The sequence below is a fragment of the Leptodactylus fuscus genome, chromosome 5, assembly GCF_031893055.1.
Source record: "Leptodactylus fuscus isolate aLepFus1 chromosome 5, aLepFus1.hap2, whole genome shotgun sequence".
In the NCBI taxonomy this organism is placed as follows: domain Eukaryota; kingdom Metazoa; phylum Chordata; class Amphibia; order Anura; family Leptodactylidae; genus Leptodactylus; species Leptodactylus fuscus.
The window spans coordinates 144,688,257-144,703,891 of NC_134269.1; the positions used below are offsets into that span (position 1 = coordinate 144,688,257).

The 15,635-nt window shown below is 45.9% G+C and overlaps 1 protein-coding gene across 2 annotated transcripts in view; it reads left to right on the plus strand.

Moving 5' to 3' along the window:
* Positions 1–15,635, plus strand: part of TSPAN8 (tetraspanin 8) — a 47,766-nt gene that overhangs the window by 17,063 nt on the left and 15,068 nt on the right. For both annotated transcript variants that reach the window (XM_075276310.1, XM_075276311.1), the window contains exons 2-3: positions 12,858–12,920; positions 14,431–14,562. In XM_075276310.1, coding sequence (XP_075132411.1) covers positions 12,858–12,920; positions 14,431–14,562 — 195 coding nt within the window. The remainder of the gene's footprint in view (positions 1–12,857; positions 12,921–14,430; positions 14,563–15,635) is intronic.

Below are 15,635 nucleotides of genomic sequence, written 5' to 3' on the forward strand. Positions count from 1 at the left end.
AGAACACATATAAAAGTAGTTAAAAACTGTGAACCACATACATGTTAGGTATCCCCACGTCCGAAATCGCCCGCTCTACAAAGCTATACAAATATTTTTCCTGTTCGGTAAACGCTGTAGCGGGAAAAATGGTCAAAAGTGCCAAACCGCCGTTTTTTCACTGTTTTGATTCTGATAAAAATTTGAATAAAAAGTGATCAAAGCAATAACATTTCCCGAAAATGGTAGAACTACAAAGTACACCCAGTCCCGCAAAAAAAGACGCCCTATACATCCCCGTACACGCACGTATAAAAAAATTACGGCTGTCGGAATATGGCGACTTTTCAAAAAAAAAAATTAACATAGTTTTAGATTTTTTAAAGGGGTCAAAATGTAACTAAAACCATATAAATTTGGTATCCCCGGAATCGTAACGAAACACAGAATACAGGGGACAGGTCAATTTGGTTGCACAGTGAACGCCGTAAAACCAAAGCCCGTAAGAAAGTCGCAGAAATGCATTTTTTCTTCAAATCCACCCCATTCTGAATTTTTCCCTGCTTCCCAGTACATTATATAGAATAAATAATGGCGGCATCATGAAGAAAAATTTGTCCCAGGAAAATTAAGACCTCATATGACTCTGGGAGCGGAGAAATAAAAAAGTTATGGGGTTTAGAAGGAGGGGAGTCAAAAACGAAAAACCAAAATCAAAAAATGCCATCGGCGGGAAGGGGTTAACTTCAAATACTTCTGTCCCAAAGTCACTATGTAAAGTTTCTCACAACACCGTATATATAGCAGCTCAAATACAAAGTAACTTCAACACAAAAGTCTCACGTATTCTCTGAATTACAGCAAAAACAAGATACAAACTTACTAGAGATGAGCGAACAGTGTTCTATCGAACTCATGTTCGATCGGATATTAGGCTGTTCGGCATGTTCGAATCGAATCGAACACCGCGTGGTAAAGTGCGCCATTACTCGATTCCCCTCCCACCTTCCCTGGCGCCTTTTTTGCTCCAATAACAGCGCAGGGTAGGTGGGACAGGAACTACGACACCGGTGACGTTGAAAAAAGTAGGCAAAACCCATTGGCTGCCGAAAACATGTGACCTCTAATTTAAAAGAACAGCGACGCCCAGCTTCGCGTCATTCTGAGCTTGCAATTCACCGAGGACGGAGGTTTCCGTCCAGCTAGCTAGGGCTTAGATTCTGGGTAGGCAGGGACAGGCTAGGATAGGAAGGAGAAGACAACCAACAGCTCTTGTAAGAGCTAAATTCCAGGGAGAAGCTTGTCAGTGTAACGTGGCACTGACGGGCTCAATCGCCGCAACCCAGCTTTCCCAGGATCCTGAATGGAATACACTGTCAGTGTATTCCCGTATACCCGATATATACCCCGATACCCGTTCCAACGGTGTGCCCCCCCCACCTTCACCCCAGAAATACCCTGCAAGTCCCCTAGCAATAGAATTGGGGCTATATACACCCACAATTTTTACTACTGGTATACAGTGCCATTGTCTGACTGGGAATTCAAAGAATATATTGGGAATACAAATACCCTCATTTCTTGCTACTGCCATATAGTGCCAGTGTCTGACTGGGAATTCAAAGAATATATTGGGGTTACGTGCACCCACAATTTTTACTACTGGTATACAGTGCCATTGTCTGACTGGGAATTCAAAGAATATATTGGGGTTATAAATACCCTCATTTCTTGCTACTGCCATATAGTGCCAGTTTCTGACTGGTAATTCAAAGAATATATTGGGGTTACGTGCACCCACAATTTTTACTACTGGTATACAGTGCCATTGTCTGACTGGGAATTCAAAGAATATATTGGGAATACAAATACCCTCATTTCTTGCTACTGCCATATAGTGCCAGTGTCTGACTGGGAATTCAAAGAATATATTGGGGTTACGTGCACCCACAATTTTTACTACTGGTATACAGTGCCATTGTCTGACTGGGAATTCAAAGAATATATTGGGGTTATAAATACCCTCATTTCTTGCTACTGCCATATAGTGCCAGTTTCTGACTGGTAATTCAAAGAATATATTGGGGTTACGTGCACCCACAATTTTTACTACTGGTATACAGTGCCATTGTCTGACTGGGAATTCAAAGAATATATTGGGAATACAAATACCCTCATTTCTTGCTACTGCCATATAGTGCCAGTTTCTGACTGGGAATTCAAAGAATATATTGGGGTTACGTGCACCCACAATTTTTACTACTGGTATACAGTGCCATTGTCTGACTGGGAATTCAAAGAGTATATTGGGAATACAAATACCCTCATTTCTTGCTACTGCCATATAGTGCCAGTTTCTGACTGGTAATTCAAAGAATATATTGGGGTTACGTGCACCCACAATTTTTACTACTGGTATACAGTGCCATTGTCTGACTGGGAATTCAAAGAATATATTGGGGTTATAAATACCCTCATTTCTTGCTACTGCCATATAGTGCCAGTTTCTGACTGGTAATTCAAAGAATATATTGGGGTTACGTGCACCCACAATTTTTACTACTGGTATACAGTGCCATTGTCTGACTGGGAATTCAAAGAATATATTGGGAATACAAATACCCTCATTTCTTGCTACTGCCATATAGTGCCAGTTTCTGACTGGGAATTCAAAGAATATATTGGGGTTACGTGCACCCACAATTTTTACTACTGGTATACAGTGCCATTGTCTGACTGGGAATTCAAAGAATATATTGGGAATACAAATACCCTCATTTCTTGCTACTGCCATATAGTGCCAGTGTCTGACTGGGAATTCAAAGAATATATTGGGGTTACGTGCACCCACAATTTTTACTACTGGTATACAGTGCCATTGTCTGACTGGGAATTCAAAGAATATATTGGGGTTATAAATACCCTCATTTCTTGCTACTGCCATATAGTGCCAGTTTCTGACTGGTAATTCAAAGAATATATTGGGGTTACGTGCACCCACAATTTTTACTACTGGTATACAGTGCCATTGTCTGACTGGGAATTCAAAGAGTATATTGGGAATACAAATACCCTCATTTCTTGCTACTGCCATATAGTGCCAGTTTCTGACTGGTAATTCAAAGAATATATTGGGGTTACGTGCACCCACAATTTTTACTACTGGTATACAGTGCCATTGTCTGACTGGGAATTCAAAGAATATATTGGGGTTATAAATACCCTCATTTCTTGCTACTGCCATATAGTGCCAGTTTCTGACTGGTAATTCAAAGAATATATTGGGGTTACGTGCACCCACAATTTTTACTACTGGTATACAGTGCCATTGTCTGACTGGGAATTCAAAGAATATATTGGGAATACAAATACCCTCATTTCTTGCTACTGCCATATAGTGCCAGTTTCTGACTGGGAATTCAAAGAATATATTGGGGTTACGTGCACCCACAATTTTTACTACTGGTATACAGTGCCATTGTCTGACTGGGAATTCAAAGAATATATTGGGAATACAAATACCCTCATTTCTTGCTACTGCCATATAGTGCCAGTGTCTGACTGGGAATTCAAAGAATATATTGGGGTTACGTGCACCCACAATTTTTACTACTGGTATACAGTGCCATTGTCTGACTGGGAATTCAAAGAATATATTGGGGTTATAAATACCCTCATTTCTTGCTACTGCCATATAGTGCCAGTTTCTGACTGGTAATTCAAAGAATATATTGGGGTTACGTGCACCCACAATTTTTACTACTGGTATACAGTGCCATTGTCTGACTGGGAATTCAAAGAATATATTGGGAATACAAATACCCTCATTTCTTGCTACTGCCATATAGTGCCAGTTTCTGACTGGGAATTCAAAGAATATATTGGGGTTACGTGCACCCACAATTTTTACTACTGGTATACAGTGCCATTGTCTGACTGGGAATTCAAAGAGTATATTGGGAATACAAATACCCTCATTTCTTGCTACTGCCATATAGTGCCAGTTTCTGACTGGTAATTCAAAGAATATATTGGGGTTACGTGCACCCACAATTTTTACTACTGGTATACAGTGCCATTGTCTGACTGGGAATTCAAAGAATATATTGGGGTTATAAATACCCTCATTTCTTGCTACTGCCATATAGTGCCAGTTTCTGACTGGTAATTCAAAGAATATATTGGGGTTACGTGCACCCACAATTTTTACTACTGGTATACAGTGCCATTGTCTGACTGGGAATTCAAAGAGTATATTGGGAATACAAATACCCTCATTTCTTGCTACTGCCATATAGTGCCAGTTTCTGACTGGTAATTCAAAGAATATATTGGGGTTACGTGCACCCACAATTTTTACTACTGGTATACAGTGCCATTGTCTGACTGGGAATTCAAAGAATATATTGGGGTTATAAATACCCTCATTTCTTGCTACTGCCATATAGTGCCAGTTTCTGACTGGTAATTCAAAGAATATATTGGGGTTACGTGCACCCACAATTTTTACTACTGGTATACAGTGCCATTGTCTGACTGGGAATTCAAAGAGTATATTGGGAATACAAATACCCTCATTTCTTGCTACTGCCATATAGTGCCAGTGTCTGACTGGGAATTCAAAGAATATATTGGGGTTACGTGCACCCACAATTTTTACTACTGGTATACAGTGCCAATTTCTAACTAGGAATTCAAAATGCGCAAGGCTCCCGGAAAGGGACGTGGACGAGGCCGTGGGCGAGGTCGGGGGAATGGTTCTGGGGAGCAAGGTAGCAGTGAAGCCACAGGGCGTCCCGTGCCTACTCCTGTGGGGCAGCAAGCATTGCGCCACTCCACAGTGCCAGGGTTGCTTGCCACATTAACTAAACTGCAGGGTACAAACCTTAGTAGGCCCGAGAACCAGGAACAGGTCTTGCAATGGCTGTCAGAGAACGCTTACAGCACATTGTCCAGCAGCCAGTCAGACTCTGCCTCCTCTCCTCCTATTACCCAACAGTCTTGTCTTCCTTCCTCCCAAAATTCCGAAGCTTTACAGAACAATAACCCAAACTGTCCCTGCTCCCCAGAGCTGTTCTCCGCTCCTTTCATTGTCCCTCAACCTGCCTCTCCACGTCACGATTCCACGAACCTAACAGAGGAGCATCTGTGTCCAGATGCTCAAACACTAGAGTCTCCTCCATCTCCGTTCGATTTGGTGGTGGATGACCAGCAACCCACCCTCATCGACGATGATGTGACGCAGTTGCCGTCAGGGCATCCAGTTGACTGGCGCATTGTGCGGGAGGAGGAGATGAGACAGGAGTTGGAAGAGGAAGTGGTGGATGATGAGGACACTGACCCGACCTGGACAGGGGGGATGTCAAGCGGGGAAAGTAGTGTGGATGTTGAGGCAGGTGCAGCACCAAAAAGGGTAGCTAGAGGCAGAGGCAGAGGTCAGCAGCTTAGGCGAAGCCAGGCCACACCCGGAATCTCCCAAGATGTTCCAGTTCGTACCCAGCCCCGAAAAACTCCCACCTCGAGGGCACGTTTCTCGAAGGTGTGGAGTTTTTTCAAGGAATGCGCCGAGGACAGATATAGTGTTGTCTGCACAATTTGCCTCTCGAAATTGATTAGGGGCTCTGAGAAGAGCAACCTGTCCACCACTTCAATGCGCCGTCATTTGGAATCCAAGCACTGGAATCAGTGGCAGGCAGCAACGGCAGGACAAAGGCCGCCTGCCGTTCACGCCACTGCCACTGCCTCTGCCTCTGCCACTGCCACTGCTGACTGTGCTGGCGATGCACTCCAGAGGACGAGCCAGGACACCACTTCATCTGCCTCCGCCACTTTGTTGACTTCTACCTCATCCTCCCCTGGTCCTGTCTTATCTCCTTCTCCTGCACCATCAAAGGCACCATCAGGCGTTTCTTTACAACAACCCACCATCTCTCAGACATTGGAGCGGCGGCAGAAATACACTGCTAACCACCCACACGCGCAAGCCTTGAACGCCAACATCGCTAAACTGCTGGCCCAGGAGATGTTGGCGTTCCGGCTTGTTGAAACTCCCGCCTTCCTGGACCTGATGGCAACTGCGGCACCTCGCTATGCCGTCCCTAGCCGTCACTACTTCTCCCGGTGTGCCGTCCCCGCCTTGCACCAGCACGTGTCACTCAACATCAGGCGGGCCCTTAGTTCCGCGCTTTGCACAAAGGTCCACTTGACCACCGACGCGTGGACAAGTGCATGCGGACAGGGACGCTACATTTCACTGACGGCACACTGGGTGAATGTAGTTGAGGCTGGGACTGCTTCCCAAACTGGCCCGGTGTACCTCGTCTCCCCGCCTAACATTCCTGGCAGGGACACGAGAAGAACACCCCCCTCCTCCTCCTCCTCTACCGCCTCCTCCTCCGCCACCGCCTCCTCCTCCGCCACCGCCTCCTCCTCCGCTGTTAGATTGACCCCAGCTACGAGTTGGAAACGTTGCAGCACTGGCGTTGGTAGACGTCAGCAGGCTGTGCTGAAGCTGATCAGCTTGGGGGACAGACAGCACACTGCCTCCGAGGTGAGGGATGCCCTCCTCGATGAGACGGCAATATGGTTTGAGCCGCTGCACCTGGGCCCAGGCATGGTCGTTTGTGATAACGGCCGGAACCTGGTAGCAGCTCTGGAGCTTGCCGGACTCCAACATGTTCCATGCCTGGCCCACGTCTTCAACCTAGTGGTGCAACGTTTCCTAAAGAGCTACCCCAATGTTCCAGAGCTACTGGTGAAAGTGCGGCGCATGTGCGCCCACTTTCGCAAGTCGACAGTAGCCGCTGCTAGCTTAAAATCTCTCCAGCAACGCCTGCATGTGCCACAACACCGGCTTTTGTGCGACGTCCCCACACGCTGGAACTCAACGTTTCAGATGTTGAATAGAGTGGTTGAGCAGCAGAGACCTTTGATGGAATACCAGCTACAAAACCCTAGGGTGCCACAAAGTCAGCTGCCTCAGTTTCACATCCATGAGTGGCCATGGATGAGAGACCTTTGTGACATCCTACGGGTCTTTGAGGAGTCCACAAGGAGGGTGAGCTCTGAGGATGCGATGGTGAGCCTTACAATCCCGCTCTTGTGTGTTCTGAGAGAATCCCTGATTGACATCAGGGATAACTCAGATCACACAGAGGAGTTAGGGATAGCATCCGATCCGTCACAGCTGGAGAGTAGGTCCACACATCTGTCCGCTTCACTGCGTTTAATGGAGGAGGAGGAGGAGGAGGAGGAGGAGGAAGAAGAGTTGTCCGATGATGTGATGGTGATACAGGAGGCTTCCGGGCAACTTCGAATCGTCCCATTGTTGCAGCGCGGATGGGTAGACATGGAGGATGAGGAGGAAATGGAGATTGAACTTTCCGGTGGGGCCAGAGGAGTCATGCCAACTAACACTGTGGCAGACATGGCTGAGTTCATGTTGGGGTGCTTTACAACCGACAAGCGTATTGTCAAAATCGTGGAGGACAACCAGTACTGGATCTTTGCTATCCTTGACCCCCGGTATAAAAACAACATCTCGTCTTTTATTCCGGTAGAGGGGAGGGCCAATCGCATCAATGCTTGCCACAGGCAATTGGTGCAGAATATGATGGAGATGTTTCCAGCATGTGACAGTGGCGGCAGGGAGGGCAGTTCCTCCAGTAGGCAACCAAGTTCTCACCGGTCCACACAAACGAGGGGCACACTGTCTAAGGTCTGGGACACCTTGATGGCACCCCCTCGCCAAAGTGCCGCCACGGAGGGTCCTAGTGTCACCAGGCGTGAGAAGTATAGGCGCATGTTGCGGGAATACCTTTCCGACCACAGCCCTGTCCTCTCCGACCCCTCTGCGCCCTACACGTATTGGGTGTCGAAGTTGGACCTGTGGCTTGAACTTGCCCTATATGCCTTGGAGGTGCTGTCCTGTCCTGCCGCCAGCGTCCTATCTGAGAGGGTGTTCAGTGCAGCCGGTGGCATCATCACTGACAAGCGCACCCGTCTGTCAGCTGAGAGTGCCGACCGGCTCACTTTGATAAAAATGAACCACCACTGGATAGAGCCTTCATTTTTGTGCCCACCTGTGTAAAGCACCCCAACATGAAACTCCATGTCTGTACTCAACCTCTCCAATTCCTCCGCATCCTCATACTCATCCACCATAAGCGTTGCACAATTCTGCTAATACTAGGCTCCCTCCAACATGATTTCCCCCAACTCTGCTGGTTAGAGGCTCCCTCCACCCTGATTTCCACCAACTCTGCTGGTTAGAGGCTCCCTCCACCCTGCTTTCCCACAACTCTGCTGGTTAGAGGCTCCTTCCACCATGAATTTGCCCAAACTGGGCTGTTTAGAGGCTCCCTCCACCATGAATTGGTCCAAACTGGGCTGGTTAGAGGCTCCCTCCACCATTAATTGGTCCAAACTGGGCTGGTTAGAGGCTCCCTCCACCATGAATTTGCCCAAACTGGGCTGTTTAGAGGCTCCCTCCACCATGAATTTGCCCAAACTGGGCTGTTTAGAGGCTCCCTCCACCATGAATTGGTCCAAACTGGGTTTTTTAGAGGCTCCCTCCACCATGAATTTGTCCAAACTGGGGTGGTTAGAGGCTCCCTCCACCATTAATTGGTCCAAACTGGGCTGGTTAGAGGCTCCCTCCACCATTAATTGGTCCAAACTGGGCTGGTTAGAGGCTCCCTCCACCATTAATTGGTCCAAATTGGGCTGGTTAGAGGCTCCCTCCACCATGAATTTGCCCAAACTGGGCTGTTTAGAGGCTCCCTCCACCATGAATTTGCCCAAACTGGGCTGGTTAGAGGCTCCCTCCACCATGAATTGGTCCAAACTGGGTTTTTTAGAGGCTCCCTCCACCATGAATTTGTCCAAACTGGGGTGGTTAGAGGCTCCCTCCACCATTAATTGGTCCAAACTGGGCTGGTTAGAGGCTCCCTCCACCATTAATTGGTCCAAACTGGGCTGGTTAGAGGCTCCCTCCACCATTAATTGGTCCAAACTGGGCTGGTTAGAGGCTCCCTCCACCATGAATTTGCCCAAACTGGGCTGTTTAGAGGCTCCCTCCACCATGAATTTGCCCAAACTGGGCTGGTTAGAGGCTCCCTCCACCATGAATTGGTCCAAACTGGGGTTTTTAGAGGCTCCCTCCACCATGAATTGGTCCAAACTTGGCTGTTTAGAGGCTCCCTCCACCATGAATTGGTCCAAACTGGGGTGGTTAGAGGCTCCCTCCACCATTAATTGGTCCAAACTGGGCTGGTTAGAGGCTCCCTCCACCATTAATTGGTCCAAACTGGGCTGGTTAGAGGCTCCCTCCACCATTAATTGGTCCAAACTGGGCTGGTTAGAGGCTCCCTCCACCATGAATTTGCCCAAACTGGGCTGTTTAGAGGCTCCCTCCACCATGAATTTGCCCAAACTGGGCTGGTTAGAGGCTCCCTCCACCATGAATTGGTCCAAACTGGGGTTTTTAGAGGCTCCCTCCACCATGAATTGGTCCAAACTGGGGTGGTTAGAGGCTCCCTCCACCATTAATTGGTCCAAACTGGGCTGGTTAGAGGCTCCCTCCACCATTAATTGGTCCAAACTGGGCTGGTTAGAGGCTCCCTCCACCATGAATTTGCCCAAACTGGGCTGTTTAGAGGCTCCCTCCACCATGAATTTGCCCAAACTGGGCTGGTTAGAGGCTCCCTCCACCATGAATTGGTCCAAACTGGGTTTTTTAGAGGCTCCCTCCACCATGAATTTGCCCAAACTGGGCTGTTTAGAGGCTCCCTCCACCATGAATTGGTCCAAACTGGGTTTTTTAGAGGCTCCCTCCACCATGAATTGGTCCAAACTGGGCTGGTTAGAGGCTCCCTCCACCATGAATTGGTCCAAACTGGGGTGGTTAGAGGCTCCCTCCACCATTAATTGGTCCAAACTGGGCTGGTTAGAGGCTCCCTCCACCATTAATTGGTCCAAACTGGGCTGGTTAGAGGCTCCCTCCACCATGAATTTGCCCAAACTGGGCTGGTTAGAGGCTCCCTCCACCATGAATTGGTCCAAACTGGGTTTTTTAGAGGCTCCCTCCACCATGAATTTGCCCAAACTGGGCTGGTTAGAGGCTCCCTCCACCATGAATTGGTCCAAACTGGGGTTTTTAGAGGCTCCCTCCACCATGAATTTGCCCAAACTCTGCTGGTTAGAGGCTCAATCCACCCTGATTTTCAAAACAAATGTTGGTGCCAACCTCAACTTACTACAAGGGCCAAATTCACTGCTGGTGACAAGCTCTCCTCACTGCAAGTGCCAAATACACATGTTTCAAGGTGTTTTCCTACTGTCAGAGAGGTGGTATTGAGTGTGTAAAGTGTGTAGTTGTTAGGCTGTGATGTTGGGGTAATAGAGGGTCTTTGGTGTGTTAGATGCCCCCAGACATGCTTCCCCTGCTGTCCCAGTGTCATTCCAGAGGTGTTGGCATCATTTCCTGGGGTGTCATAGTGGACTTGGTGACCCTCCAGACACGGATTTGGGTTTCCCCCTTAACGAGTATCTGTTCCCCATAGACTATAATGGGGTTCGAAACCCGTTCGAACACACGAACATTGAGCGGCTGTTCGAATCGAATTTCGAACCTCGAACATTTTAGTGTTCGCTCATCTCTAAAACTTACATTTCATATCCCATACCTTATACACAGTACAAAAACCTTACCCGCGCCTGTATATACCCACTGCTACAATCACCGCAGACGAAGTCGCGGGTAACAGCTAGTATATCTATAATACATAGTGTATGACACTGTCAGGGCTCCTAGGACTATATATATCTATAATACATAGTGTATGACACTGTCAGGGCTCCTAGGACTATATATATCTATAATACATAGTGTATGACACTGTCAGGACTCCTAGGACTATATATATCTATAATACATAGTGTATGACACTGTCAGGGCTCCTAGGACTATATATATATCTATAATACAAATCAAATCAAATCAAATCAAAAAAGCTTTATTGGCACGTCCGAATAGATATTTGGCATTGCCAAAGCTAGTGTGTTGATAAGCATTGCATGCTTGACGTGAGGGAGGGAGCGGCGGTGTACTACAGGTAATATATTTCAGACATGTTTACAATACAGGTAATAGCATCTGTGAACAAAGATCAGTTCACTTTTATGACTTAGGTATTTTTATGGGTGGAGGAGTCTAGGCAACAAATAAACATAAGCAAATACAATAAGACGTGCCTATAAAATATACTGTGCATATAGGGTATGTTGCTATAAAGTTATAAGAGCCACTGCATTCCAAAAATATCCTTAAGTGGGCGACATGTTTAAGTCCTTACTCAGTATTGGCCTGTGTAAATGAGTATATTTACTTGTACTTTGTGCATCTTATTCTGTATTTCCTGGTATACAGGATTGTGTATCTGCTGAGTCATCGCATCTACCTTGGTCTGGTACATTCTGGAAAGAGGGCGAAGTGATGGTTCTCTAAACAGGATAAGCTTAGTTGTGTCCATTGGCTATGCAGTAGAGGTGCCCCTTTGGCGCAGCTTGATGTTCAACCTTTGTGTCCTTTGATGCAGCTCTTCAAGCCATAAACTATAAGGATAGATGGTACAGCTCTTTTTTTCAATCCATTTTTGGTTGTAGTTTCAAAAACTGCATTAAAAATCTGAACCTATATTTTTACCCTCAGGCATACAAGTCTTCTGAATGCCTTCTCAGGTTTTTTTGCAGAAATTTCTGCCACTAATCTATTTACCAGGACTTGCAAAATCCATTTGTTTGCTGCCAAAATAACCACATTCAGATGAATGGAACAGATTTTCAGTCACAGACGTGTGTGCAGCAAAATGTGCCACGAATGACGTCATCCTGAAGAGTTAAATACAACACCACGGAGCAGATTTCCTATTGGAGTTATGACTAGATCCTGGGGTAAATGTATTGCATCTTAGGCACATCTTGGCACAATGTGATGAGCTAATATGAACAATAAATTTTTCCAATTAGTCATGAGAGTATGTCTCCTTAGAATAGGGGCATTGGTTAAAGAGGACCTTTCACCATTTGGGGCACATGCGGTTTTATATACCACTAGAAAGCCGACAAAGCACTGAATTCAGCGCACTACCGGCTTTCATGTTCTGTGCCCCCGGTGAAGAGCCATCGGTGCCGATACCATAGCTCTTCACCGTCAGTAAGGAATTTCTGACAGTCAGTCAGGAACGCCCTTCCTCACAGTAGCGTCTATTGCGCTGTACTGTGATAGCGTTGAGGAACTCCTCCCTCCCCTCCTGATAGTACTCTTCCATAGACGAGTACTGGGGAGGTGTTTCTCATCGCTATCACAGTACAGCGCTATAGGTGCTACTGTGAGGAAGGGCATTCCTGTCAAAAACGCCCTTCTGACATTGAAGAGCTATGGTACCGGCACCGATAGCTCTTCATCCGGGGCATAGAACATGAAAACTGAGAGTGCGCTGAATTAAGTGCACTGTCGGCTTTCTAGTGGTATATAAAACTACATGTGCCCCAAGTGGTGAAAGGTCCTCTTTAAGTGCAACAAATATGCCCATTTTTAATTGTGAAATTCTGTCTCAAAGAACTCCAACTAGTAAGTGATATAACATAGACAGTCTAAAGATATAACGTATGTATCATTCAGCACCAACCACTGTGATAAATCTGCCACATTTTCAGATGGTCTAGTCTAAGATGTTTCCGAACTTTTAGTAAACCTGAGCCTATATATTTGGGTAGTAGTAGGCATTTGTCATTTGGTCCATTCTGATAATCACCTTTATATATACAGTATAACAACATTTTATACAATTACCCTTTTTGTGTGTTTTGCTTTGAAGGTATGTGGTTGTGTTATTTTGGGAGTCTCCATATGGCTACGTGTCAGTTCAGATGCTCAGCAAGTAAGTAGGATTGAATAAGACTGAAACCTATAATAATGTCATGATATAATGAAGCTTACACTACTGTTTCTACTGTACACTTTGTATTTCCTAGCAACTGTAGAACAAGCTAATGTATATGCAAATCAATCAATGACATCTGAACCTAATTATGGTCAAGATTCTAATTAATGTATTAATCAAAGGACCTATTAGACAGGGTGATTTAGCAGCCAATTGTCTGCAGAGAACGCTTGTACAGGCGCTCATTCCAGGCAATTGGCCTGTCTAATAGAGCTGGGAATCACCCCATGTATGAAGGTTTGCTTGTTCATCGGGTGATCGGTTGATTTCAACAGGACAATAAAAATGTATTGTCTGTCAACAGCACATCGCCCTGTTTAATAAGGGCTCTGCAGCCAATGGACAATGAAAATATATTCTGCATGTCCTTTACATCGCTTGTGTAATTAGACTGGTGCAGAACCAGCAGTGACCGACATCCAGTTCCGCACCTCCCATGAGGCGACCTGAAGCGACCGCTTCAGGCGGCGCTATGCCAGGGCCACGGGGAGGGCGGCATTTTTGCTGACCTAAGCCAGTCCAGGACAAGCTGTCCTGGAGTAGCTTAGGGTCACCGTCACTGAGCGGTGGATTGGGGAGGTCCTCTCCCTGCCTGCTCTCTGCCTGCTAAAGACGATCGCTCTGCTCGGCCCCGCCCCCCTCGCTCCGCCCCGTCCTCTGGGGGGGGGGAGGCTTTCTGACATCCGCTTCAGGCGGCAGAAAGCCATGGTTCACCCCTGCCGACATCATAACACAATAGTCACATCATATTAATTCTATTAGTAAATTATTCATCTCCTGAAAACAATTTGCACCTGCTGATAGTTGGTGAGAGCTAGAGAAATGTAGTATTACTATACATGGTGCCCATTTAAATACTCTTTGGTATCGCCTTTATGCTAGGGCTATGCAGAGACCAAAGGATGCCAAACAGACAGGAATAGGACTTGTACATGGGGCCATAGAAATGAATGGGTCAGCACGCTAGTCGTGTTTTTCACGGTCATGTGCATGAAACCTTAGGGCCATGTGACATAGCTGTATCCAGGCTGAATGACATGATCCATGTGTCAGCTGTATTTCTGGCCCGACTGTAGCTCATCTGAACAGAACTTCTGATTTATACTGTGAGTTCCAGATGTACAGTACCATCATTTTGTTGTCTAGTGTTTACAAGAGAGTACAAGTTTGGTAATGCTGGAACATAAATCACTATGATACTGTGAGTTCAGTTCAAATGAGCAGCGGTTGGGTCAGGAAATGCATCTGACACACGGATCATGTTTCTTGCCCCAAATACTGACATCTGAATGGGCTCTATTAGATACACAACCTTCTCTATAATGTCTATAGGACATATCAGGACATATAGAAAGGGTCATTTCTGATAGAACAAGCCCTTTTACCATTCTTGTTATATTCATTTAGTTATTTGTATTTGTTCTGCTAATTTCCATTTTTTTTCTAGAAATTTAATATTCAAGGAAGTGGCGTGTTTGCGGCAGTTGATGTTATGATCGCAGTAGGATCTATAATTATGGTACTTGGATTTTTTGGATGCTGTGGCGCTATAAGGGAAAGTCGTTGCCTCTTACTTTTGGTACGTATTTTTGCCCAGCAGTGTAAATATATACTGTTTGGACAATAGACACAAGTTGACAGTAACATCATCCCACTTCATTAAAAGCCACTTATTTCTAAAATTCTACTATTGCCTTTTAGGTAGAGTTAAACAGTTTTTCATATTACCTTCAGTACTAAAAATAAAAGAGATACAGTGTTCTGTATTTCCTTGGATAGGGCATATTCCTGGCCTCAGATGTATAGTGCAATTTGTGAAGAGCTTTCACTGAGGCCGATGTTTGGCTTCATGGGGCACCTCATATAAACGGTACCTGTACACGGCAGCTGCCACTATGCATATAGAGGGGGAGGGGAGTACATTTTTATTATATTACTGGCACTGTTTGAAGCACCTATGAAGTTAAAAAATAAAAAAAGGACAAGCCCTTTAAATATTGATGAGCTATCCTTAGTGAAAGTCATTAATATCAGATCAGTGGAGATCCAATACCCACCACTACTTCCAATCAACTGTTCAATGCAGCAGTCACTGCCACTATGTTTATCAGTCACATGGCCTGTTTATAGCTGTGGGCAGGTTCACATCTGCGCCCGGTCTCCGCTTTCAGGTTTCCGTCTTCTGCCCGAGATACTGGACAGGAGACGGAAACCGGCAGTCACTTTTCAAACCCATTCATTTGAATGGATTTGCAAAGTGTCCGCCCGTGAGCGTCTTCTGGTCTCCGCGGTGAAACAGATTTTTTTTTAACCAGACACAAAGTCGGACATGCAGAACTTTGTTTCCGGTAAAAAAAAAAACGGTTTTGCCGCGGAGACCACACAACGCTCACAGGCGCTCATGGCCGGATACTGTCTGCCGGGTTTCCGTTTCCTGTCGGCAAAAGACGGAAACCTGAGAGCGGAGACCGGGGCGCAGATGTGAACCCACCCTTAGTCCCATTTAAGTGAATTGGAGCTGAACTTTAGTAGTACGGCACTGCATTTGCACAATCTGTGGAACCATTTGCTTCTTGCCTTGTATACATTGTAGAACATAGTTGATTGGTGGGGGTGTTAGATGCCCACCAATATCATATTGATGATCTAAGC